This window comes from Oncorhynchus tshawytscha, unplaced genomic scaffold, assembly GCF_018296145.1.
Source record: "Oncorhynchus tshawytscha isolate Ot180627B unplaced genomic scaffold, Otsh_v2.0 Un_contig_2186_pilon_pilon, whole genome shotgun sequence".
NCBI lineage: Eukaryota > Metazoa > Chordata > Actinopteri > Salmoniformes > Salmonidae > Oncorhynchus > Oncorhynchus tshawytscha.
Genome location: NW_024609126.1, coordinates 32,501 through 60,429, shown reverse-complemented (window position 1 = coordinate 60,429; position 27,929 = coordinate 32,501). Strand labels below are relative to the sequence as shown.

The 27,929-nt window shown below is 46.9% G+C and overlaps 1 protein-coding gene across 2 annotated transcripts in view; it reads left to right on the top strand.

Moving 5' to 3' along the window:
- Positions 1-2,005: 2,005 nt before the first annotated feature.
- LOC121844311 (protein CLEC16A-like) overlaps positions 2,006-27,929 on the top strand; it is a 28,530-nt gene continuing 2,606 nt past the window's right edge. The window contains exons 1-7 of one of the 2 annotated variants that reach the window (XM_042314244.1): positions 2,006-2,081; positions 5,061-5,189; positions 5,631-5,751; positions 11,881-12,032; positions 14,016-14,220; positions 19,367-19,540; positions 26,840-26,973. In XM_042314244.1, coding sequence (XP_042170178.1) covers positions 2,052-2,081; positions 5,061-5,189; positions 5,631-5,751; positions 11,881-12,032; positions 14,016-14,220; positions 19,367-19,540; positions 26,840-26,973 — 945 coding nt within the window. In that variant the 5' untranslated portion in view covers positions 2,006-2,051. The other variant, XM_042314245.1, reaches the window with a different exon arrangement.

The following is a 27,929-nucleotide window of genomic DNA, read 5'->3' as shown; positions in this document are numbered from 1 at the left end:
TTCAGATGATTTAAAGAGGAGTCTAGTAAAGAGGAGTCTAGTCACCATGTTTCAGATGATTTAAAGATGAGTCTAGTAAAGAGGAGTCTAGTCACCATGTTTCAGATGATTTAAAGAGGAGTCTCGTAAAGAGGAGTCTAGTCACCATGTTTCAGATGATTTAAAGAGGAGTCTAGTCACCATGTTATCAGATGATTTAAAGAGGAGGTCTAGTCACCATGTTTCAGATGATTTAAAGAGGAGTCTAGTAAAGAGGAGTCTAGTCACCATGTTTCAGATGATTTAAAGTGGAGTCTAGTAAAGAGGAGTCTAGTCACCATGTTTCAGATGATTTAAAGAGGAGTCTAGTCACCATGTTTCAGATGATTTTAAGAGGAGTCCCCATGTTTCAGATGATTTAAAGAGGAGTCTAGTAAAGAGGAGTCTAGTCACCATGTTTCAGATGATTTAAAGAGGAGTCTAGTCACCATGTTTCAGATGATTTAAAGAGGAGTCTAGTCACCATGTTTCAGATGATTTAAAGAGGAGTCTAGTCACCATCTTTCAGATGATTTAAAGTGGAGTCTAGTAAAGAGGAGTCTAGTCACCATGTTTCAGATGATTTAAGGTGGAGTCTAGTAAAGAGGAGTCTAGTCACCATGTTTCAGATGATTTAAAGAGGAGTCTAGTCACCATGTTTCAGATGATTTAAAGAGGAGGTCTAGTAAAGAGGAGTCTAGTCACCATGTTTCAGATGATTTAAAGAGGAGTCTAGTCACCATGTTTCAGATGATTTAAAGAGGAGGTCTAGTAAAGAGGAGTCTAGTCACCATGTTTCAGATGATTTAAAGTGGAGTCTAGTAAAGAGGAGTCTAGTCACCATGTTTCAGATGATTTAAAGAGGAGTCTAGTAAAGAGGAGTCTAGTCACCATGTTTCAGATGATTTAAAGAGGAGTCTAGTCACCATGTTTCAGATGATTTAAAGAGGAGTCTAGTAAAGAGGAGTCTAGTCACCATGTTTCAGATGATTTTGAAGAGGAGTCTAGTGACACGATTCACTTTCCCTTTTTAGTTTCAACTAAATCTAACTCATTTTTTGTCTCTCTCTGTATCTCTCTCTCTCTCTCTCTGTCTGTCTGTCTGTCTGTCTGTCTGTCTCTCTCTGTCTCTCTCTGTCTCTCTCTCTCTCTCTGTCTCTCTCTGTCTCTCTCTCTGTCTCTCTCTGTCTCTCTCTCTCTCTCTCTCTCTCTCTCTGTCTCTCTCTCTCTCTCTCTGTCTCTCTCTCTCTCTTTCTCTCTCTTTGTCTCTCTCTCTTTGTCCCTCTCTCTCTCTTTCTCTCTCTTTGTCCCTCTCTCTCTCTCTTTGTCTCTCTCTCTCTCTCTTTGTCTCTCTCTCTCTCTTTGTCTCTCTCTCTCTTTTGTCTCTCTCTCTCTCTCTCTCTCTCTCTTTGTCTCTCTCTCTCTCTCTCTCATTCAATTCAAGGGCTTTATTGGCATGGGAAACATGTGTTAACATTGCCAAAGCAAGTGAGGTAGATAATATATAAAGTGAAATAAAAAATAACAGTAGACACATAGAGAAGTTTCAAAACAATAAAGACAATCAAAATGTCATATTATATATATACAGTGTTTTAACAATGTACAAATGGTTAAAGGACACAAGATAAAATAAATAAGCATAAATATGGTTGTATTTACAATGGTGTTTGTTCTTCACTGGTTGCCCTTTTCTCGTGGCAACAGGTCACAAATCTTGCTGCTGTGATGGCACACTGTGGTATTTCACCCAGTAGATATGGGAGTTTATAAAAATTGGATTTGTTTTCGAATTCTTTGTGGATCTGTGTAATCTGAGGGAAATGTCTCTCTAATATGGTCATATGATGTTTCTCTGTCTCTCTCTGTCTCTCTGTCTCTCTGTCTCTCTGTCTCTCTGTCTCTCTGTCTCTCTGTCTCTCTGTCTCTCTGTCTCTCTCTGTCTCTCTCTGTCTCTCTCTCTCTCTGTCTCTGTCTCTCTCTCTTTGTCCCTCTGTCTCTCTCTCTCTCAGGGGGAGGAGATCTTCCTGGACATGTTTGAAGATGAGTACAGGAGCATGACGGTTAGTCCACCTGTCTCAGACACACATGTGATATATATGTTGTCTTTGTGTTGTTATGACGCACGTGTGCCTGTGCTGCCTGTATGTGCGTGTATCCGTGGGTACGTGTGTGTGTGTGTGTTTTCTTGTGGTGAATAAGCTGATGTTGTTGATGTTTCTGGAAGTGGGTTGGTAATGAAGGTATATCCCAGGCTTGGACTGCCTTGTATTTAAGTGGTAGTTGGTGGTATTGATATTTGACTCCGCTGTGAGTGTTTCTGGGTAATTCTCTAAGAGCTGTGAGTGTTTCTGGGTAATTCTCTAAGAGCTGTGAGTGTTTCTGGGTAATTCTCTAAGAGCTGTGAGTGTTTCTGGGTAATTCTCTAAGAGCTGTGAGTGTTTCTGGGTAATTCTCTAAGAGCTGTGAGTGTTTCTGGGTAATTCTCTAAGAGCTGTGAGTGTTTCTGGGTAAGTCTCTCAAGAATTATTTATTATTATCTAAATGATTCAAACTCTGTCAGATTGGTTGTTGATCCGTTGCTAGACAACCATTTCCAGGTCTCGCCGTACATTTACAAGTAGATTTAAGTCAGAACTTTAACTCAGCCAATCAGGAACATTCGCTGTCGTCTTGGTAATCAGCCCCAGTGTAAGTTTGGCCTTGGTGTTTTAGGTTATTGTCCAGCTAAAAGGTGGATTCATTTCCCAGGTTATCCTCACTGTCATCTTGGTAATCAGCCCCAGTGTAAGTTTGGTCTTGGTGTTTTAGGTTATTGTCCAGCTAAAAGGTGGATTCATTTCCCAGTGTCTGTTGAATAACAGACTAAACCAAACGAAGCAAGTTATTATGTGGCCTGTTAAAACTGCTTTCGACAACAGCCAGTGAAATTGCAGAGCGCCAAAAATTCAAAAACACTCAAAATAATCATTCAAGTGTTATTTATTTTATTTGACCTTTATTTAACTAGGCAATTCAGTTAAGAACAAATTCTTATTTTCAATGACGGCCTAGGAACAGTGGGTTAACTGCCTGTTCAGGGGCAGAACGACAGATTTGTACCGTGTCAGCTCGGGGTTTGAACTTGCAACCTTCTGGTTACTAGTCCAACGCTAGTAACCAAAAGATTTAACTTTTTGTTAATCCAACCGCTGTGTCAGATTTCAAAAGGCATTACGGCGAAAGCATGGGATTATCTGAGAAGAGCGCCCAGCAGACAAATCATTACAAACAGAAACCAGCCAAGTAGAGGAGTTACACAAGTCAGAAATAGAGATAAAATCTATCAATTACCTTTGATGATCTTCATATGGTTGCACTCACAAGACTCCATGTTACACAATAAATGTTAGTTTTGTTCGATAAAGTCCCTCTTTATATCCAAAAACCTCAGTTTTTTTTTTTTTCATGGTGCGTTTTGTTCAGTAAACCATTGGCACAAAGCACAATCACAGCAGGCTGATGAAAAAATCAAATAAGTACCATAAAAGTTCGTAGAAACATGTCAAACGATGTTTATAATCAATCCTCAGATTGTTTTTGTCATAAATGATCGATCATATTTCAACCGGACAAAAGCTTCGTCAATAGAAAAGGAGAAACAAGAAAGGCGAGGTCCCGATTACACGCAGGACTCATGTCTGGAAATCTCCACTGTCCTCTCATTGAAAGCTCTGTATCTCCCTCATTTTTCAGAGTAAAAGCCTGAAACAATGCCTAACGACTGGCCACATGTAGAAGAAGCCACAGAGCTCGTGAACTGGATCCTAACTCTTTGTATGGTGGATAGGCTTTCAATGGAAAAACAGCCTTTCAAAATAATAGCACTTCCTGGTTGGATTTTCCTCAGGTTTTCACCTGCCATATCAGTTATGTTATACTCACAGACATTATTTTAACAGTTTTGGAAACTTTAGAGTGGTTTCTATCCAAATCTACCATCTATATGCATATCCTAGCTTCTAGGCCTGAGTAGCAGGCAGGTTACTTTGGGCACCTCAGTCATCCAAAGCTCCGAATACTGCCCCCTATCCCAATAAAGTTAAGCAAAGGTTTACTTAGAGTAACCCCCTGGACGTGGGGTACCTGATAATGTATTTAATGTGTCTCCAGAGTAAGCCCCCTGAACGTGGGGTACCTGATAATGTATTTAATGTGTCTCTCCAGAGTAAGCCCATGATAATGTATTTAATGTGTCTCCAGAGTAAGCCCCTGATAATGTATTTAATGTGTCTCCAGAGTAATCCCCTGATAATGTATTTAATGTGTCTCCAGAGTAAGCCCCTGATAATGTATTTAATGTGTCTCCAGAGTAAGCCCCTGATAATGTATTTAATGTGTCTCCAGAGTAAGCCCCTGATAATGTATGTAATGTGTCTCCAGAGTAAGCCCCTGATAATGTATTTAATGTGTCTCCAGAGTAAGCCCCTGATAATGTATTTAATGTCTCTCCAGAGTAAGCCCCTGATAATGTATTTAATGTGTCTCCAGAGTAAGCCCCTGATAATGTATTTAATGTGTCTCCAGAGTAAGCCCCTGATAATGTATTTAATGTGTCTCCAGAGTAAGCCCCTGATAATGTATGTAATGTGTCTCCAGAGTAAGCCCCTGATAATGTATTTAATGTGTCTCCAGAGTAAGCCCCTGATAATGTATGTAATGTGTCTCCAGAGTAAGCCCCTGATAATGTATTTAATGTGTCTCCAGAGTAAGCCCCTGATAATGTATTTAATGTGTCTCCAGAGTAAGCCCCTGAACGTGGAGTACCTGATAATGTATTTAATGTGTCTCCAGAGTAAGCCCCTGAACGTGGAGTACCTGATAATGTATTTAATGTGTCTCCAGAGTAAGCCCCTGATAATGTATTTAATGTGTCTCCAGAGTAAGCCCTGATAATGTATTTAATGTGTCTCCAGAGTAAGCCCCTGAACGTGGAGTACCTGATAATGTATGTAATGTGTCTCCAGAGTAAGCCCCTGATAATGTATGTAATGTCTCTCCAGAGTAAGCCCCTGAACGTGGAGTACCTCATGATGGACGCGTCCGTTCTACTTCCTCCTACTGGTACTCCTCTGACTGGAATAGACTTCGTTAAGAGACTGCCCTGTGGAGGAGTAGAGAAGACCAGACGGGTAACACACACACACACACTGAGACACACCTACTGCCCTGTGGAGGAGTAGAGAAGACCAGACGGGTAACACACACACACACACTGAGACACACCTACTGCCCTGTGGAGGAGTAGAGAAGACCAGACGGGTAACACACACACACACAGAGACACACTGAGACACACACACTGAGACACACCTACTGACCTGGGGAGGGATGTTCTGTACCACCTACTGACCTGGGGAGGGATGTTCTGTACCACCTACTGACCTGGGGAGGGATGTTCTGTACCACCTACTGACCTGGGGAGGGATGTTCTGTACCACCTACTGACCTGGGGAGGGATGTTCTGTACCACCTACTGACCTGGGGAGGGATGTTCTGTACCAAGTGAGACACACTGAACCAGCCACTCTGTGTGTCGTATGTTGGTGACCGGTGTTGTTCTCCCTCTGCAGGCCATCCGTGTGTTCTTCATGCTGAGATCACTATCTCTTCAGCTGCAGGGAGAACCAGAGACGCAGCTTCCTCTCACTCGCTCTGAAGACCTCATCAAGACCGACGATGTTCTGGACCTAAGTAAGACTGTGTGTGTGTGTGTGTGTGTGTTCTGACTGACCATGCTCTTGACCTCATCAAGACTGACTGTGTTCTAGACCTCAAGACTGACTGTGTTCTAGACCTCAAGACTGACCGGGTTCTGGACCTCATTGAGACTGACCGTGTTCTACACCTCATTGAGACTGACCGTGTTCTACACCTCATTGAGACTGACCGTGTTCTACACCTCATTGAGACTGACCGGGTTCTACACCTCATTGAGACTGACCGGGTTCTACACCTCATTGAGACTGACCGGGTTCTACACCTCATTGAGACTGACCGGGTTCTACACCTCATTGAGACTGACCGGGTTCTAGACCTCATTGAGACTGACCGGGTTCTAGACCTCATTGAGACTGACCGGGTTCTACACCTCATTGAGACTGACCGGGTTCTACACCTCATTGAGACTGACCGGGTTCTACACCTCATTGAGACTGACCGTGATCTACACCTCATTGAGACTGACCGTGATCTACACCTCATTGAGACTGGCCGTGTTCTACAACTCATTGAGACTGGCCGTGTTCTACAACTCATTGAGACTGACCGTGTTCTACACCTCATTGAGACTGACCGGGTTCTACAACTCACTGAGACTGACCGTGTTCTACAACTCATTGAGACTGGCCGTGTTCTACAACTCATTGAGACTGGCCGTGTTCTACACCTCATTGAGACTGACCGTGATCTACACCTCATTGAGACTGGCCGTGTTCTACAACTCATTGAGACTGGCCGTGTTCTACAACTCATTGAGACTGACCGTGTTCTACAACTCATTGAGACTGACCGGTTCTACAACTCATTGAGACTGACCGTGTTCTACACCTCATTGAGACTGACCGTGTTCTACACCTCATTGAGACTGACCGGGTTCTACACCTCATTGAGACTGACCGTGTTCTACACCTCATTGAGACTGACCGTGTTCTACACCTCATTGAGACTGACCGTGTTCTACACCTCATTGAGACTGACCGTGTTCTACAACTCATTGAGACTGACCGTGTTCTACACCTCATTGAGACTGACCGGGTTCTACACCTCATTGAGACTGACCGGGTTCTACACCTCATTGAGACTGACCGGGTTCTACACCTCATTGAGACTGACCGGGTTCTAGACCTCATTGAGACTGACCGGGTTCTAAACCTCATTGAGACTGACCGTGTTCTACACCTCATTGAGACTGGCCGTGTTCTACAACTCATTGAGACTGGCCGTGTTCTACAACTCATTGAGACTGACCGTGTTCTACAACTCATTGAGACTGACCGTGTTCTACACCTCATTGAGACTGGCCGTGTTCTACACCTCATTGAGACTGACCGTGTTCTACACCTCATTGAGACTGACCGGTTCTACACCTCATTGAGACTGACCGGGTTCTACACCTCATTGAGACTGACCGGGTTCTACACCTCATTGAGACTGACCGGGTTCTAGACCTCATTGAGACTGACCGGTTCTACACCTCATTGAGACTGACCGGGTTCTAAACCTCATTGAGACTGACCGTGTTCTACACCTCATTGAGACTGACCATGATCTACACCTCATTGAGACTGGCCGTGTTCTACAACTCATTGAGACTGGCCGTGTTCTACAACTCATTGAGACTGACCGTGTTCTACACCTCATTGAGACTGACCGGTTCTACAACTCATTGAGACTGACCGTGTTCTACAACTCATTGAGACTGGCCGTGTTCTACACCTCATTGAGACTGGCCGTGTTCTACACCTCATTGAGACTGGCCGTGTTCTACAACTCATTGAGACTGACCGTGTTCTACAACTCATTGAGACTGACCGGGTTCTACAACTCATTGAGACTGACCGTGTTCTACAACTCATTGAGACTGACCGTGTTCTACACCTCATTGAGACTGGCCGTGTTCTACACCTCATTGAGACTGGCCGTGTTCTACAACTCATTGAGACTGACCGTGTTCTACAACTCATTGAGACTGACCGTGTTCTACACCTCATTGAGACTGACCGTGTTCTACACCTCATTGAGACTGACCGGGTTCTACACCTCATTGAGACTGACCGGGTTCTACACCTCATTGAGACTGACCGGGTTCTACACCTCATTGAGACTGACCGGGTTCTAGACCTCATTGAGACTGACCGGGTTCTAGACCTCATTGAGACTGACCGGGTTCTACACCTCATTGAGACTGACCGGGTTCTAAACCTCATTGAGACTGACCGTGTTCTACACCTCATTGAGACTGACCGTGATCTACACCTCATTGAGACTGGCCGTGTTCTACAACTCATTGAGACTGGCCGTGTTCTACAACTCATTGAGACTGACCGTGTTCTACACCTCATTGAGACTGACCGGGTTCTACAACTCATTGAGACTGACCGTGTTCTACAACTCATTGAGACTGGCCGTGTTCTACAACTCATTGAGACTGGCCGTGTTCTACACCTCATTGAGACTGGCCGTGTTCTACACCTCATTGAGACTGGCCGTGTTCTACACCTCATTGAGACTGGCCGGGTTCTAGACCTCATTGAGACTGACCGGGTTCTAGACCTCATTGAGACTGACCGGGTTCTAAACCTCATTGAGACTGACCGTGTTTTACACCTCATTGAGACTGACCGTGATCTACACCTCATTGAGACTGGCCGTGTTCTACAACTCATTGAGACTGGCCGTGTTCTACAACTCATTGAGACTGACCGTGATCTACACCTCATTGAGACTGACCGTGTTCTACACCTCATTGAGACTGACCGTGTTCTACACCTCATTGAGACTGACCGTGTTCTACACCTCATTGAGACTGACCGTGTTCTACACCTCATTGAGACTGACCGTGTTCTACACCTCATTGAGACTGACCGTGTTCTACACCTCATTGAGACTGACCGTGTTCTACACCTCATTGAGACTGACCGTGTTCTACACCTCATTGAGACTGACCGGGTTCTAGACCTCATTGAGACTGACCGGGTTCTAGACCTCATTGAGACTGACCGGGTTCTAGACCTCATTGAAACTGACCGTGATCTACACCTCATTGAGACTGACCGGGTTCTACACCTCATTGAGACTGACCGGGTTCTACACCTCATTGAGACTGACCGGGTTCTAGACCTCATTGAGACTGACCGGGTTCTAGACCTCATTGAGACTGACCGTGTTCTACACCTCATTGAGACTGACCGTGTTCTACACCTCATTGAGACTGACCGTGTTCTACACCTCATTGAGACTGACCGTGTTCTAGACCTCATTGAGACTGACCGGGTTCTAGACCTCAGTAAGTCTGTGTGTGTTTGTTACAGTAATATTCTTGGAACAGACAGAAGGGGTTCAGGCCCACAGTGGAAACATCTGACTCAACTCTGATACACTTTTAGAGCAGAGGTGTGTGTGTGTGTGTGTGTGTGTGTGTGTGTGTGTGTGTTTGTGTGAAATGAGATGAACACTGATCACTTCCCTTCTGATACAGAGAGAGACCTGGGGGAGGGATGGTTTATTAAGTCTCTATCTGATAGAGACCTGTGGGGAGGGATGGTTGATTAAGTCTCTATCTGATAGAGACCAGGAGGAGGGATGGTTAATTAAGTCTCTATCTGATAGTGACGTTGATCTCATTGTTTTATTGACGAGGAAGGGAAAGTAGATAGCTAAGTATAAACAGGTGATTTCCAACCACACGCCACAGGGCTGTGACGGCTAAAGGTCAGTCTGGAACCTCGTTCCTCAGTTATCTCTGACAACGACATATCACGCCACAGGGCTGTGTCGGCTAAAGGTCAGTCTGGAACCTCGTTCCTCAGTTATCTCTGACAACGACATATCACGCCACAGGGCTGTGTCGGCTAAAGGTCAGTCTGGAACCTCGTTCCTCAGTTATCTCTGACAACGACATGTCACGCCACAGGGCTGTGACGGCTAAAGGTCAGTCTGGAACCTCGTTCCTCAGTTATCTCTGACAACGACATATCACGCCACAGGGCTGTGACGGCTAAAGGTCAGTCTGGAACCTCGTTCCTCAGTTATCTCTGACAACGACATATCACGCCACAGGGCTGTGTCGGCTAAAGGTCAGTCTGGAACCTCGTTCCTCAGTTATCTCTGTCAACGACATGTCACGGCTTAATCATTTAATGACATTTTATATTAAATACGGAATATTTCTCAGACCTCGTCAATGACGTCCACGTAAAATGGGGTAAAAAAGTATTTAGTCAGCCACCAATTGTGCAAGTCCTCCCACTTAAAAAGATGAGAGAGGCCTGTAATTTTCATCATAGGTACACTTCAACTATGACAGACAAAATGAGAAAACAAATCCAGAAAATCACATTGTAAGATTTTTAATGAATTTATTTGCAAATTATGGTGGAAAATAAGTATAAATTATATTAATTATATTTTATTAATTATTATAAAGACATGTCTCTACTGTCTAACGTGGTGGATTAATACTCATTATAATATTAGTCTCTACTGTCTAACGTGGTGGATTAATACTCCTCATTATAATATTAGTCTCTACTGTCTAACGTGGTGGATTAATACTCCTCATTATAATATTAGTCTCTACTGTCTAACGTGGTGGATTAATACTCCTCATTATAATATTAGTCTCTACTGTCTAACGTGGTGGATTGATACTCCTCATTATAATATTAGTCTCTACTGTCTAACGTGGTGGATTAATACTCATTATAATATTAGTCTCTACAGTCTAACGTGGTGGATTAATACTCATTATAATATTAGTCTCTACAGTCTAACGTGGTGGATTAATACTCATTATAATATTAGTCTCTACTGTCTAACGTGGTGGATTAATACTCATTATAATATTAGTCTCTACTGTCTAACGTGGTGGATTAATACTCCTCATTATAATATTAGTCTCTACTGTCTAACGTGGTGGATTAATACTCATTATAATATTAGTCTCTACTGTCTAACGTGGTGGATTGATACTCCTCATTATAATATTAGTCTCTACTGTCTAACGTGGTGGATTAATACTCATAATATTAGTCTCTACTGTCTAACGTGGTGGATTAATACTCCTCATTATAATATTAGTCTCTACTGTCTAACGTGGTGGATTAATACTCCTCATTATAATATTAGTCTCTACTGTCTGTGGTGGATTAATACTCCTCATTATAATATTAGTCTCTACTGTCTGTGGTGGATTAATACTCCTCATTATAATATTAGTCTCTACTGTCTAACGTGGTGGATTAATACTCATTATAATATTAGTCTCTACTGTCTAACGTGGTGGATTAATACTCCTCATTTAGCAGATACGTGGTTGTTTTATGTGTTTTGTTCGGAAACATTATCCTGATTAGTCTGTAAGGTTGGTGAGTCAGACGTGTTGTGTCATTTAGCAGACTTCCTGATCCAGAAAGAGACTTCCTGTCTGTGCGTTCATTATAATGCAGCGGGACAAGCTACGTAATCACAGTCCTAGTGAGAACGTTGTGGTTATGTTGGGTTGTGGTTGTTGTGGTCTCTCTTTCTCTGTAGATAACAGTGATCTGATAGCCTGTGTGGTTGTGTTGTGGTCTCTCTGTAGATAACAGTGATCTGATAGCCTGTATGGTTGTGTTGTGGTCTCTCTCTCTGTAGATAACAGTGATCTGATAGCCTGTGTGGTTGTGTTGTGGTCTCTCTCTCTGTAGATAACAGTGATCTGATAGCCTGTGTGGTTGTGTTGTGGTCTCTCTGTAGATAACAGTGATCTGATAGCCTGTGTGGTTGTGTTGTGGTCTCTCTGTAGATAACAGTGATCTGATAGCCTGTGTGGTTGTGTTGTGGTCTCTCTGTAGATAACAGTGATCTGATAGCCTGTGTGGTTGTGTTGTGGTCTCTCTGTAGATAACAGTGATCTGATAGCCTGTGTGGTTGTGTTGTGGTCTCTCTGTAGATAACAGTGATCTGATAGCCTTTGTGGTTGTGTTGTGGTCTCTCTGTAGATAACAGTGATCTGATAGCCTGTATGGTTGTGTTGTGGTCTCTCTGTAGATAACATTGATCTGATAGCCTGTATGGTTGTGTTGTGGTCTCTGTATGGTTTGTGTTGTGGTCTCTCTGTAGATAACAGTGATCTGATAGCCTGTATGGTGGTCAGTAAGGAAGGAGGTCAGGCTCAACGGTTCCTGGCGGTGGATGTTTACCAGATGAGTCTGGTTGAACCTGAAACTAAACGTTTGGGCTGGGGAGTGGTCAAGTTCGCTGGTCTGTTACAGGTAAGACTACTAGGTGTTCTCCCTCCCTGTCTCTCTCTCCCTCCCTCCCCATCTCTCTCTCCTCCCTCCCCATCTCTGTCTCCCTCCCCATCTCTCTCTCCCTCCCTCCCCATCTCTCTCTCTCCCTCCCTCCCCATCTCTCTCTCCCTCTCTCCCCGTCTCTCTCTCCCTCCCCCCCATCTCTCTCTCCCCTCCCCGTCTCTCTCTCCCTCCCTCCCCGTCTCTCTCTCTCCTCCCCGTCTCTCTCTCCCTCCCTCCCCGTCTCTCTCTCCCTCCCTCCCCGTCTCTCTCTCCCTCCCTCCCCGTCTCTCTCTCCATCCCTCCCCGTCTCTCTCTCTCTCCCTCCCCGTCTCTCTCTCCCTCCCCGTCTCTCTCTCTCCCTCCCCGTCTCTCTCTCTCTCCCTCCCCGTCTCTCTCTCCCTCCCTCCCCCCTCTCTCTCTCTCCCTCCCCGTCTCTCTCTCTCTCCCTCCCCGTCTCTCTCTCTCTCCCTCCCCGTCTCTCTCTCTCTCTCCCCCCCGTCTCTCTCTCTCTCCCCTCCCCGTCTCTCTCTCCCTCCCTCCCCGTCTCTCTCCATCCCTCCCCGTCTCTCTCTCTCTCCCTCCCCGTCTCTCTCTCCCTCCCCGTCTCTCTCTCTCTCCCCTCCCCGTCTCTCTCTCTCTCCCTCCCCGTCTCTCTCTCTCTCCCTCCCCGTCTCTCTCTCTCTCCCTCCCCGTCTCTCTCTCCCTCCCTCCCCATCTCTCTCTCCCTCCCTCCCCCGTCTCTCTCTCTCTCTCCTCTCCCCGTCTCTCTCTCTCTCCCTCCCCGTCTCTCTCTCTCTCCCCCCCCGTCTCTCTCTCTCTCCCTCCCCGTCTCTCTCTCCCTCCCTCCCCGTCTCTCTCCCCTCCCTCCCCGTCTCTCTCTCCCTCCCTCCCCGTCTCTCTCTCCCTCCCTCCCCCTCTCTCTCTCTCTCCCTCCCTCCCCGTCTCTCTCTCTCTCCCTCCCTCCCCGTCTCTCTCTCTCTCCCTCCCCGTCTCTCTCTCCCTCCCTCCCTCCCCGTCTCTCTCTCCCTCCCTCCCCATCTCTCTCTCCCTCCCTCCCCGTCTCTCTCCCCTCCCTCCCCGTCTCTCTCTCCCTCCCCCCGTCTCTCTCTCCCTCCCTCCCCGTCTCTCTCCCTCCCTCCCCGTCTCTCTCTCCCTCCCTCCCCGTCTCTCTCTCTCCCCATCCCTCCCCGTCTCTCTCTCCCTCCCTCCCCGTCTCTCTCTCCCTCCCTCCCCGTCTCTCTCTCCCTCCCTCCCCGTCTCTCTCTCCCTCCCTCCCCGTCTCTCTCCCTCCCTCCCCGTCTCTCTCTCTCCCTCCCTCCCCGTCTCTCTCCCTCCCCCCCTCTCTCTCTCTCCCTCCCTCCCCGTCTCTCTCTCCCTCCCTCCCCGTCTCTCTCTCCCTCCCTCCCCGTCTCTCTCTCCCTCCCTCCCCGTCTCTCTCTCCCTCCCTCCCCGTCTCTCTCCCTCCCTCCCCGTCTCTCTCCCCTCCCTCCCCGTCTCTCCCTCCCCCCCCGTCTCTCTCTCCCTCCCTCCCCGTCTCTCTCCCCTCCCTCCCCTCTCTCTCTCCCTCCCTCCCCGTCTCTCCCTCCCTCCCCGTCTCTCTCTCCCTCCTCCCCGTCTCTCTCTCCCTCCCTCCCCGTCTCTCTCTCCCTCCCTCCCCGTCTCTCTCTCCCTCCCTCCCCGTCTCTCTCAATTCAATTCAAGGGCTTTATTGGCATGGGAAACATTTGTTAACATTGCCAAAGCAAGTGAGGTAGATAATATATGAAGTGAAAAACAATCAAAATGAACAGTAAACATTACACATACAGAAGTTTCAAAACAATAAAGACATTACATATGTCATATTATATATATATATATATATATACAGTGTTGTAACTATCTCTCTCTCTCTCTCTCCCAGTTGCACCTGGCATTACAAGACTGTAACACCGTCTCTCTCTCTCTCTCTTCCCCCCCCAGGACATGCAGGTGTCTGGGGTAGAGGATGACAGCAGAGCTTTAAACATTATCATCCACAAACCCTCGTCCAACCCCCACGCCAAGCCCCTCCCCATCCTGCAGGCAAACTTCATATTCGCCGACCACATCCGCTGCATCATCGCTAAGCAACGCCTGGCCAAGGGCAGGATACAGGCCAGACGTATGAAGACACAGAGGATAGCAGGTAGAGAGGCACAGAGGATAGCAGGTAGAGAGAGAGACACAGAGGATAGCAGGTAGAGAGAGAGACAGGGGATAGCAGGTAGAGAGAGAGAGAGGATAGCAGGTAGAGAGAGAGAGAGGATAGCAGGTAGAGAGAGAGGATAGCAGGTAGAGAGAGACACAGAGGATAGCAGGTAGAGAGAGAGACAGAGGATAGCAGGTAGAGAGAGACACAGAGGATAGCAGGTAGGAGAGAGACACAGAGGATAGCAGGTAAAGAGAGACACAGAGGATAGCAGGTAAAGAGAGACACACAGAGGATAGCAGGTAGAGAGAGAGACAGAGGATAGTAGGTAAAGAGAGAGACACAGAGGATAGCAGGTAGAGAGAGAGGTAGAGAGAGACACAGAGGATAGCAGGTAGAGAGAGAGAGACAGGATAGCAGGTAGAGAGAGAGAGAGAGGATAGCAGGTAGAGAGAGAGACAGAGGATAGCAGGTAGAGAGAGAGACACAGAGGATAGCAGGTAGAGAGAGAGACACAGAGGATAGCAGGTAGAGAGAGACACAGAGGATAGCAGGTAGGAGAGAGACACAGAGGATAGCAGGTAGAGAGAGACACAGAGGATAGCAGGTAAAGAGAGAGACACAGAGGATAGAGGTAGCAGGAGAGAGAGAGAGGATAGCAGGTAGAGAGAGAGACAGAGGATAGCAGGTAGAGAGAGACACAGAGGATAGCAGGTAGAGAGAGACACAGAGGATAGCAGGTAGAGAGAGACACAGAGGATAGCAGGTAGAGAGAGAGACAGAGGATAGCAGGTAGAGAGAGAGACACAGGATAGCAGGTAGAGAGAGACACATAGAGGTAGAGCAGGTAGAGAGAGAGAGACAGAGGATAGCAGGTAGAGAGAGAGACACAGAGATAGCAGGTAGAGAGAGACACAGAGGATAGCAGGTAGAGAGAGACACAGAGGATAGCAGGTAGAGAGAGAGAGAGGATAGCAGGTAGAGAGAGAGACAGAGGATAGCAGGTAGAGAGAGAGACAGAGGATAGCAGGTAGAGAGAGACAGAGGATAGCAGGTAGAGAGAGAGACACAGAGGATAGCAGGTAAAGAGAGAGACACAGAGGATAGCAGGTAGAGAGAGAGAGAGGATAGCAGGTAGAGAGAGAGAGAGGATAGCAGGTAGAGAGAGAGACAGAGGATAGCAGGTAGAGAGAGAGACACAGAGGATAGCAGGTAGAGAGAGAGACACAGAGGATAGCAGGTAGAGAGAGAGACACAGAGGATAGCAGGTAGAGAGAGAGACACAGAGGATAGCAGGTAGAGAGAGACACAGAGGATAGCAGGTAGAGAGAGAGACACAGAGGATAGCAGGTAGAGAGAGAGACACAGAGGATAGCAGGTAGAGAGAGAGACACAGAGGATAGCAGGTAGAGAGAGAGACACAGAGGATAGCAGGTAGAGAGAGAGACACAGAGGATAGCAGGTAGAGAGAGAGACACAGAGGATAGCAGGTAGAGAGAGAGACACAGAGGATAGCAGGTAGAGAGAGAGAGACACAGAGGATAGCAGGTAGAGAGAGAGACACAGAGGATAGCAGGTAGAGGTAGAGAGACACAGAGGATAGCAGGTAGAGAGAGAGACACAGAGGATAGCAGGTAGAGAGAGAGACAGAGGATAGCATAGAGAGGCAGAGAGAGAGAGATAGCAGGTAGAGATAGCAGGTAGAGAGAGAGACAGAGGATAGCAGGTAGAGAGAGAGACAGAGGATAGCAGGTAGAGAGAGAGACACAGAGGATAGCAGGTAGAGAGAGAGACACAGAGGATAGCAGGTAGAGAGAGAGACACAGAGGATAGCAGGTAGAGAGAGAGACACAGAGGATAGCAGGTAGAGAGAGACACCGGGGATAGCAGGTAGAGAGAGACACAGAGGATAGCAGGTAGAGAGAGAGACACAGAGGATAGCAGGTAGAGAGAGAGACACAGAGGATAGCAGGTAAAGAGAGAGACACAGAGGATAGCAGGTAGAGAGAGCGAGAGGATAGCAGGTAGAGAGAGAGACAGAGGATAGCAGGTAGAGAGAGAGACACAGAGGATAGCAGGTAGAGAGAGAGACACAGAGGATAGCAGGTAGAGGTAGAGAGAGACACAGAGGATAGCAGGTAGAGAGAGAGCAGGTAGAGAGACACAGAGGATAGCAGGTAGAGGTAGAGAGAGAGACACAGAGGATAGCAGGTAGAGAGAGAGAGAGACACAGAGGATAGCAGGTAGAGAGAGAGACACAGAGGATAGCAGGTAGAGAGAGAGAGAGACACAGAGGATAGCAGGTAGAGAGAGAGAGAGAGACACAGAGGATAGCAGGTAGAGAGAGAGATAGAGGTAGAGAGAGAGACAGAGGATAGCAGGTAGAGAGAGAGAGAGACACAGAGGATAGCAGGTAGAGAGAGAGAGAGACACAGAGGATAGCAGGTAGGAGAGAGACACAGAGGATAGCAGGTAGAGAGAGAGACACAGAGGATAGCAGGTAGGAGAGAGAGACACAGAGGATAGCAGGTAGAGAGAGAGATACAGAGGATAGCAGGTAGGGAGAGAGACACAGAGGATAGCAGGTAGAGGTAGAGAGACACAGAGGATAGCAGGTAGAGAGAGAGACACAGAGGACACAGAGGATAGCAGGTAGAGAGAGAGACACAGAGGATAGCAGGTAGAGAGAGAGGTAGAGACAGAGGATAGCAGGTAGAGAGAGACACAGAGGATAGCAGGTAGGGAGAGAGACACAGAGGATAGCAGGTAGAGAGAGAGACACAGAGGATAGCAGGTAGGGAGAGAGACACAGAGGATAGCAGGTAGAGAGAGAGAGAGGATAGCAGGTAGAGAGAGAGACAGAGGATAGCAGGTAGAGAGAGACAGAGGATAGCAGGTAGAGAGAGAGACACAGAGGATAGCAGGTAGAGAGACACAGAGACACAGGTAGGAGAGAGACAGAGGAGCAGGTAGAGAGAGACAGAGGATAGCAGGTAGAGAGAGAGACACAGAGGATAGCAGGTAGAGAGAGAGACACAGAGGATAGCAGGTAGGAGAGAGACAGGTAGGCAGAGAGACACAGAGGATAGCAGGTAGAGAGAGAGACACAGAGGATAGCAGGTAGAGAGAGAGACACAGAGGATAGCAGGTAGAGAGAGAGACACAGAGGATAGCAGGTAGAGAGAGAGACAGAGGATAGCAGGTAGAGAGAGAGACACAGAGGATAGCAGGTAGAGAGAGAGACACAGAGGATAGCAGGTAGAGAGAGAGACACAGAGGATAGCAGGTAGGAGAGAGACACAGAGGATAGCAGGTAGGGAGAGAGACACAGGGATAGCAGGGAGAGAGAGAGAGAGACACAGAGGATAGCAGGTAGAGAGAGAGAGAGACACAGAGGATAGCAGGTAGAGAGAGAGAGAGAGACACAGAGGATAGCAGGTAGAGAGAGAGACACAGAGGATAGCAGGTAGAGAGAGAGAGAGAGACACAGAGGATAGCAGGTAGAGAGAGAGAGAGAGAGACAGAGAGGATAGCAGGTAGAGAGAGAGAGAGAGAGAGAGAGAGAGACACAGAGGATAGCAGGTAGAGAGAGAGACAGACACAGAGGATAGCAGGTAGGAGAGAGACACAGAGGATAGCAGGTAGGGAGAGAGACACAGAGGATAGCAGGTAGAGAGAGAGACACAGAGGATAGCAGGTAGAGAGAGAGGACAGAGGATAGCAGGTAGAGAGAGACACAGAGGATAGCAGGTAGAGAGAGAGACACAGAGGATAGCAGGTAGGGTAGAGAGACACAGAGGATAGCAGGTAGAGAGAGAGACACAGGTAGGATAGAGACAGGGATAGCAGGTAGAGAGACACAGAGGATAGCAGGTAGAGAGAGAGACACAGAGGATAGCAGGTAGGGAGAGAGACACAGAGGATAGCAGGTAGAGAGAGAGACACAGAGGATAGCAGGTAGGGAGAGAGACACAGAGGATAGCAGGTAGAGAGAGACACAGAGGATAGCAGGTAGGGAGAGAGACACAGAGGATAGCAGGTAGAGAGAGAGACACAGAGGATAGCAGGTAGAGAGAGAGACACAGAGGATAGCAGGTAGAGAGAGAGACACAGAGGATAGCAGGTAGAGAGAGAGACACAGAGGATAGCAGGTAGAGAGACAGAGGATAGGTAGAGAGAGAGACACAGAGGATAGAGAGAGAGACAGAGGATAGCAGGTAGAGAGAGAGACACAGAGGATAGCAGGTAGAGAGAGAGACACAGAGGATAGCAGGTAGAGAGAGAGACACAGAGGATAGCAGGTAGAGAGAGAGACACAGAGGATAGCAGGTAGAGAGAGACACAGAGGATAGCAGGTAGGGAGAGAGACACAGAGGATAGCAGGTAGAGAGAGAGACACAGAGGATAGCAGGTAGAGAGAGAGACACAGAGGATAGCAGGTAGAGAGAGAGACACAGAGGATAGCAGGTAGAGAGAGAGACACAGAGGATAGCAGGTAGGGAGAGAGAGAGACACAGAGGATAGCAGGTAGAGAGAGAGAGACACAGAGGATAGCAGGTAGGGAGAGAGAGAGAGGACACAGAGGATAGCAGGTAGGATAGAGAGAGAGAGACACAGAGGATAGCAGGTAGAGAGAGAGAGAGACACAGAGGATAGCAGGTAGGGAGAGAGACACAGAGGATAGCAGGTAGGGTAGAGAGACACAGAGGATAGCAGGTAGGGAGAGAGAGAGACACAGAGGATAGCAGGTAGAGAGAGAGAGAGACACAGGATAGCAGGTAGAGAGAGAGAGAGAGAGACACAGAGGATAGCAGGTAGAGAGAGAGAGAGAGACACAGAGGATAGCAGGTAGAGGAGGTAGAGAGAGAGAGAGAGAGACACAGAGGATAGCAGGTAGAGAGAGAGACTCGGAGACAGAGAGAGCGAGGTGGAGGGGGAGAGAGAAAGATTGAGACATACTGGAGAGAGAGACAGGGAGACACCCATAGAGAGAGAGATTTGACAGGGAGAGACACCTGGAGAGATTTGACAGGGAGACACACCAGGAGAGAGAGACAGGGAGACACACCAGGAGAGAGAGAGACAGAGAGAGAAAGCCACTCAGAGGACACACCTCCCTCTCTAACATCTCTATGTGTTCTAGCGTTACTAGACCTTCCTGTCCAGCCCAGTTCGTCAGAGGTTCTGGGCTTCGGCCAGACAGGAAACACTGCTGCCGGAGGTCAACTCCCTTTCCGCTTCTACGACCAATCGCGTCGAGCGCCCAACGACCCCACCGCACAGAGATCTGTGTTCGCCTCCGTTGACAAAGTTCCAGGTAATACACACTTCCTGTTACACACCTACTGTACATTCACTTCCTGTTACACACCTACCTACTGTACATTCACTTCCTGTTACACACAATAATGTACAGAAGCATGTCAGGGGTTCACCTAGGGGTCATGATAGGGGCTGAACCAAATGTTTGATTTATTAGAATAATTGATTATGCTTATGTTGTATTAATAGAAGGGGAGGGGTTATAAGACCCTCCCCTTACATTTATAGGGTCCTAGACTACAGATTAACAATATATATATATATTCATTATAGAGGTTTAATATTGTTGCACTGTTGTTTTCCAGTCTCTCTGCCTCTTATAAAGAAACTCTCTGTGTCACTGTGAAGACAGAACTCTACAGGGAGTGTAAGAGATAAGAGACGAGTCAGACATTCCACTATAAGTCAACTTTATATAGCTGTGTATGCATGGGCTTGGTCTGATGAGTAGAAGGTAATGAGGTATGCAGTGACATCACAAGGGCTGGACTTCGGGTTTAATAAAAGCAACTTGAGAGCTTTTTCTATTTTTTGGAACTTACTGGGAAACGTATGCGTTATGTTCCTGTTGTCTTCAATTGCGTTTATAAATGATGATTAAATTATTTACTTAAAGATATTGTCTAAATGCTAATTTCACCAATGAGCCATTGATTGACAAGGAACAAGGAAACGAACCCCAACAAACACACCAGGTGTATGTTCAGCTCGAAGAGGTTTAGTGTGTCCTAGAATGGGGTTGGTATCATTTCAGCTGTAACAGAAGGGGTTTAGTGTCCTAGAATGGGGTTGGTATCATTTCAGCTTTAACAGAAGGAGTTTTAGTGTCCTAGAATGGGGTTGGTATCATTTCAGCTGTAACAGAAGGGGTTTTAGTGTCCTAGAATGGGGTTGGTATCATTTCAGCTGTAACAGAAGGAGTTTTAGTGTCCTAGAATGGGGTTGGTATCATTTCAGCTGTAACAGAAGGAGTTTTAGTGTCCTAGAATGGGGTTGGTATCATTTCAGCTGTAACAGAAGGAGTTTTAGTGTCCTAGAATGGGGTTGGTATCATTTCAGCTGTAACAGAAGGAGTTTTAGTGTCCTAGAATGGGGTCGGTATCATTTCAGCTGTAACAGAAGGAGTTTTAGTGTCCTAGAATGGGGTTGGTATCATTTCAGCTGTAACAGAAGGGGTTTAGTGTCCTAGAATGGGGTCGGTATCATTTCAGCTTTAACAGAAGGAGTTTAGTGTCCTAGAATGGGGTTGGTATCATTTCAGCTTTAACAGAAGGAGTTTAGTGTCCTAGAATGGGGTTGGTATCATTTCAGCTGTAACAGAAGGAGTTTAGTGTGTCGGTATCATTTCAGCTTTAACAGAAGGGGTTTAGTGTCCTAGAATGGGGTTGGTATCATTTCAGCTGTAACAGAAGGGGTTTAGTGTGTCCTAGAATGGGGTTGGTATCATTTCAGCTGTAACAGAAGGAGTTTTAGTGTCCTAGAATGGGGTTGGTATCATTTCAGCTGTAACAGAAGGGGTTTAGTGTGTCTGTATCTAGAATGGGGTTGGTATCATTTCAGCTGTAACAGAAGGGGTTTAGTGTCCTAGAATGGGGTTGGTATCATTTCAGCTGTAACAGAAGGGGTTTAGTGTGTCCTAGAATGGGGTTGGTATCATTTCAGCTGTAACAGAAGGAGTTTAGTGTGTCGGGTTGGTATCATTTCAGCTTTAACAGAAGGGGTTTAGTGTCCTAGAATGGGGTTGGTATCATTTCAGCTTTAACAGAAGGGGTTTAGTGTCCTAGAATGGGGTTGGTATCATTTCAGCTTTAACAGAAGGGGTTTAGTGTCCTAGAATGGGGTTGGTATCATTTCAGCTTTAACAGAAGGGGTTTAGTGTCCTAGAATGGGGTTGGTATCATTTCAGCTGTAACAGAAGGGGTTTAGTGTGTCCTAGAATGGGGTTGGTATCATTTCAGCTGTAACAGAAGGGGTTTAGTGTCCTAGAATGGGGTTGGTATCATTTCAGCTGTAACAGAAGGGGTTTAGTGTCCTAGAATGGGGTTGGTATCATTTCAGCTGTAACAGAAGGGGTTTAGTGTCCTAGAATGGGGTTGGTATCATTTCAGCTGTAACAGAAGGGTTTAGTTTAGTGTGTCGGTATCATTTCAGCTGTAACAGAAGGGGTTTAGTGTGTCCTAGAATGGGGTTGGTATCATTTCAGCTGTAACAGAAGGAGTTTAGTGTCCTAGAATGGGGTTGGTATCATTTCAGCTGTAACAGAAGGGGTTTAGTGTGTGGGGTATCATTTCAGCTTTAACAGAAGGAGTTTTAGTGTCCTAGAATGGGGTTGGTATCATTTCAGCTTTAACAGAAGGAGTTTTAGTGTCCTAGAATGGGGTTGGTATCATTTCAGCTGTAACAGAAGGGGTTTAGTGTGTCCTAGAATGGGGTTGGTATCATTTCAGCTGTAACAGAAGGAGTTTTAGTGTCCTAGAATGGGGTTGGTATCATTTCAGCTGTAACAGAAGGGGTTTAGTGTGTCCTAGAATGGGGTTGGTATCATTTCAGCTGTAACAGAAGGGGTTTAGTGTCCTAGAATGGGGTTGGTATCATTTCAGCTGTAACAGAAGGAGTTTTAGTGTCCTAGAATGGGGTTGGTTGCTATGTAACTAAGTGGTGGAATTTCCTCTTAATCTGTGTAGGCTGGACAGTGTATTCAGACTCCTTCTCCACATCTTGTTACGTTACAGCCTTATTCTAAAATGGATTCAATCGTTTCATCAACCCCACAATACTCAATGACATCACAATACCCATAATGACATCACAATACCCCATAATGACATCACAATACCCGTAATGACATCACAATACCCCATAATGACATCACAATACCCCATAAATGAATGACATCACAATACCCCATAATGATGAAGGAAAAAACATTTTAATTTTTGCAAATGTATAATCAATAAAAATATCTGAAATATCACAGTTACATAAGTATTCAGACCCTTTACTCAGTAGTATTCAGACCCTTTACTCAGTAGTATTCAGACCCTTTACTCAGTAGTATTCAGACCCTTTACTCAGTAGTATTCAGACCCTTTACTCAGTAGTATTCAGACCCTTTACTCAGTAGTATTCAGACCCTTTACTCAGTAGTATTCAGACCCTTTACTCAGTAGTATTCAGACCCTTTACTCAGTAGTATTCAGACCCTTTACTCAGTAGTATTCAGACCCTTTACTCAGTAGTATTCAGACCCTTTACTCAGTAGTATTCAGACCCTTTACTCAGTAGTATTCAGACCCTTTACTCAGTAGTATTCAGACCCTTTACTCAGTAGTATTCAGACCCTTTACTCAGTAGTATTCAGACCCTTTACCAGTTTTCAGACCCTTTACTCAGTAGTATTCAGACCCTTTACTCAGTAGTATTCAGACCCTTTACTCAGTAGTATTCAGACCCTTTACTCAGTAGTATTCAGACCCTTTACTCAGTAGTATTCAGACCCTTCACTCAGTAGTATTCAGACCCTTTACTCAGTAGTATTCAGACCCTTTACTCAGTAGTATTCAGACCCTTTACTCAGTAGTATTCAGACCCTTTACTCAGTAGTATTCAGACCCTTTACTCAGTAGTATTCAGACCCTTTACTCAGTAGTATTCAGACCCTTTACTCAGTAGTATTCAGACCCTTTACTCAGTAGTATTCAGACCCTTTACTCAGTACTATTCAGACCCTTCACTCAGTAGTATTCAGACCCTTTACTCAGTAGTATTCAGACCCTTTATTCAGACTTTACTCAGTAGTATTCAGACCCTTCACTCAGTAGTATTCAGACCCTTTACAGTACTTTGTTGAAGCACCTTTGGCAGCGATTACAGCCTTGAGTCATCTTGGGTTTCACCCTACAAGCTTGGCACACCTGTATTTGGGGAGTTTCTCCCATTCTTCTCTGCAGATCCTCTCAAGGTCTGTCAGGTTGGATGGGGTGCGTCGCTGCACGGCTATTCTCAAGTCTCTCCAGAGATGTTCGAACAGGTTAAAGTCCGGACTCTGGCTGAGTCATTCATGGACATTTAGAGACTTGTTCCGAAGCCACTCCTGCGTTGTCTTGGCTGTGTGCTACGCCCCAGTCTGATATCCTGAGGGCTCTGGAACAGGTTTTCATCAAGGATCTCTCTGTACTTTGCTCCGTTCATCTTTCCCTCGATCCTGACTAGTCTCCCAGTCCCTGCCGCTGAAAAAACATCCCCACAGCATGATGCTGCCACCACCATGCTTCACCATAGGGATGGTGCCAGGTTTCCTCCAGACATGATGCTGCCACCACCATGCTTCACCATAGGGATGGTGCCAGGTTTCCTCCAGACATGATGCTGCCACCACCATGCTTCACCGTAGGGATGTTGCCAGGTTTCCTCCAGACATGATGCTGCCACCACCATGCTTCACCGTAGGGATGGTGCCAGGTTTCCTCCAGACATGATGCTGCCACCACCATGCTTCACCGTAGGGATGGTACCAGGTTTCCTCCATACATGATGCTGCCACCACCATGCTTCACCGTAGGGATGGTACCAGGTTTCCTCCAGACATGATGCTGCCACCACCATGCTTCACCGTAGGGATGGTACCAGGTTTCCTCCAGACATGATGCTTCACCGCCACCACCACCACCATGCTTCACCGTAGGGATGGTGCCAGGTTTCCTCCAGACATGATGCTGCCACCACCATGCTTCACCGTAGGGATGGTACCAGGTTTCCTCCAGACATGATGCTGCCACCACCATGCTTCACCGTAGGGATGGTGCCAGGTTTCCTCCAGACATGATGCTGCCACCACCATGCTTCACCGTAGGGATGGTACCAGGTTTCCTCCAGACATGATGCTGCCACCACCATGCTTCACCGTAGGGATGGTGCCAGGTTTCCTCCAGACATGATGCTGCCACCACCATGCTTCACCGTAGGGATGGTACCAGGTTTCCTCCAGACATGATGCTGCCACCACCATGCTTCACCGTAGGGATGGTGCCAGGTTTCCTCAGACATGATGCTGCCACCACCATGCTTCACCGTAGGGATGGTACCAGGTTTCCTCCAGACATGACGCTTGGCATTCAGGCCACAGAGTTCAATCTTGCCTTTCCAAATCCTGTCCAATCAGTTGAATTTACCACAGGTGGACTCCAATCAAGTTGTAGAAACATCTCAAGGATGATCAATGGAAACAGGAAGCACCTGAGTTCAATTTCGAGTCTGATCGCAAAGGGTCTGAATACTTATGTAAAACAGCTATTTCTGTGTTTTTTTTTTAAAATAAATTTCCAAACATTTCAACAACAAAAAAAACCTGTTTTATTTAATCGATTTCAGAATAAAGCTGGGTGTAACACACACTGGGTAATGTCGTTCTGTAGGTTGGATGTTTAGTGTCTAGCACACACACAGAGAGAGAGAGAGAGAGAGACTGTTTAGTGTCTAGCACCCAGAGAGAGAGAGAGACTGTTTAGTGTCTAGCACCCAGAGAGAGAGAGAGACTGTTTAGTGTCTAGCACCCAGAGAGAGAGAGACTGTTTAGTGTCTAGCACCCAGAGAGAGAGAGAGACTGTTTAGTGTCTAGCACCCAGAGAGAGAGAGACTGTTTAGTGTCTAGCACCCAGAGAGAGAGAGAGACTGTTTAGTGTCTAGCACCCAGAGAGAGAGAGAGACTGTTTAGTGTCTAGCACCCAGAGAGAGAGAGAGACTGTTTAGTGTCTAGCACCCAGAGAGAGAGAGACTGTTTAGTGTCTAGCACCCAGAGAGAGAGAGACTGTTTAGTGTCTAGCACCCAGAGAGAGAGAGACTGTTTAGTGTCTAGCACCCAGACAGACTGTTTAGTGTCTAGCACCCAGAGAGAGAGAGAGACTGTTTAGTGTCTAGCACCCAGAGAGAGAGAGAGACTGTTTAGTGTCTAGCACCCAGAGAGAGAGAGACTGTTTAGTGTCTAGCACCCAGAGAGAGAGAGACTGTTTAGTGTCTAGCACCCAGAGAGAGAGAGAGAGAGAGAGACTGTTTAGTGTCTAGCACCCAGAGAGAGAGAGAGACTGTTTAGTGTCTAGCACCCAGAGAGAGAGAGAGACTGTTTAGTGTCTAGCACCCAGAGAGAGAGACTGTTTAGTGTCTAGCACCCAGAGAGAGAGAGAGAGAGAGAGAGTTTAGTGTCTAGCACCCAGAGAGAGAGAGAGACTGTTTAGTGTCTAGCACCCAGAGAGAGAGAGAGAGAGAGAGACGGTTTAGTGTCTAGCACCCAGAGAGAGAGAGAGACTGTTTAGTGTCTAGCAGACAGAGAGAGAGAGAGAGACTGTTTAGTGTCTAGCACCCAGAGACAGAGAGAGACTGGGACAGTGACAGAGACCCAGAGAGGGAGAGAGACAGAGTGACTAGGACAGAGAGAGAGACTGGGACAGTTTAGTGTCTGGGACAGAGACAGAGAGACTGGTGACTAGCACCCAGAGAGAGACAGAGGAGAGAGACTGTTTAGTGTCTAGCACAGAGACAGAGAGAGTTTAGTGTCTAGCACCCAGAGGCAGAGAGAGACAGAGAGACTGTTTAGTGTCTAGCACCCAGAGAGAGACTGGGACAGAGACAGAGAGACTGGGAGAGGGAGAGAGAGAGAGACTGGGACAGAGACAGAGAGGGACAGAGAGACTGGGACAGAGAGCAGAGAGACTGGGACAGAGACAGAGACAGAGAGACTGGGACAGAGACAGAGACTGGGACAGAGACAGAGAGACTGGGACAGAGACAGAGAGACTTAAGGACAGAGACAGAGAGACTGGGACAGAGACAGAGAGACTGGGACAGAGGCAGAGAGACTGGGACAGAGAGACTTAAGTGTCTAGCACCCAGAGAGAGAGGAGAGAGAGAGACTGGGAGAGGGAGAGAGACTGGAACAGAGACAGAGAGAGGGAGAGAGACTGGAACAGAGAGAGAGACAGAGAGAGGGAGAGAGAGAGACTGGGACAGAGACAGAGAGACAGAAGAGGAGACCCAGAGAGAGACTGGGACAGAGACAGAGAGACTTAAGTGTCTAGCACCCAGAGAGAGACTGGGACAGAGACAGAGAGACTTAAGTGTCTAGCACTCAGGAATGTGTTGTTCTGTTTACCTCAGTGTGTCCTGCATCCGTGTGTTTATTGACATACCAACACAATCTAATTGTTATTCTGAAAAAATATTACACAATTACACGTATGTGTGTGTGTGTGTGTGTGTGTGTGTGTGTGTGTGTGTGTGTGTGTGTGTGTTTGTATTGCAGGGTTTGCGGTGGCCCACTGTGTCTCTCAGCACAGCCCGTCACCCCTCTCCTCCCCCTCCCCCCACCCTCCTCAGGCAGCACCGGACGATGTGACTCTGTTACAGCCAGTACGATATCAGCCAACAGCCCTACAGGTAACACACACACACACACCACCAGTACGATATCAGCCAACAGCCCTACAGGTAACACACACACACACACACACACACACACACACACACACCAGTACGATATCAGCCAACAGCCCTACAGGTAACACACACACACACACACCAGTACTATATCAGCCAACAGCCCTACAGGTAACACACACACACACACACAGTACGATATCAGCCAACAGCCCTACAGGTAACACACACACACACACCAGTACGATATCAGCCAACAGCCCTACAGGTAACACACACACACACACACACCAGTACGATATCAGCCAACAGCCCTACAGGTAACACACACACACACACCCAGTACGATATCAGCCAACAGCCCTACAGGTAACACACACACACACCAGTACTATATCAGCCAACAGCCCTACAGGTAACACACACACCAGTACTATATCAGCCAACAGCCCTACAGGTAACACACACACACACACACACCAGTACTATATCAGCCAACAGCCCTACAGGTAACACACACACACACACCAGTACTATATCAGCCAACAGCCCTACAGGTAACACACACACACACACACACCAGTACTATATCAGCCAACAGCCCTACAGGTAACACACACACCAGTACTATATCAGCCAACAGCCCTACAGGTAACACACACACACACCAGTACTATATCAGCCAACAGCCCTACAGGTAACACACACACACACACACACCAGTACTATATCAGCCAACAGCCCTACAGGTAACACACACACACAGTACTATATCAGCCAACAGCCCTACAGGTAACACACACACACACACACCAGTACTATATCAGCCAACAGCCCTACAGGTAACACACACACACACCAGTACTATATCAGCCAACAGCCCTACAGGTAACACACACACACACACACACCACCAGTACTATATCAGCCAACAGCCCTACAGGTAACACACACAC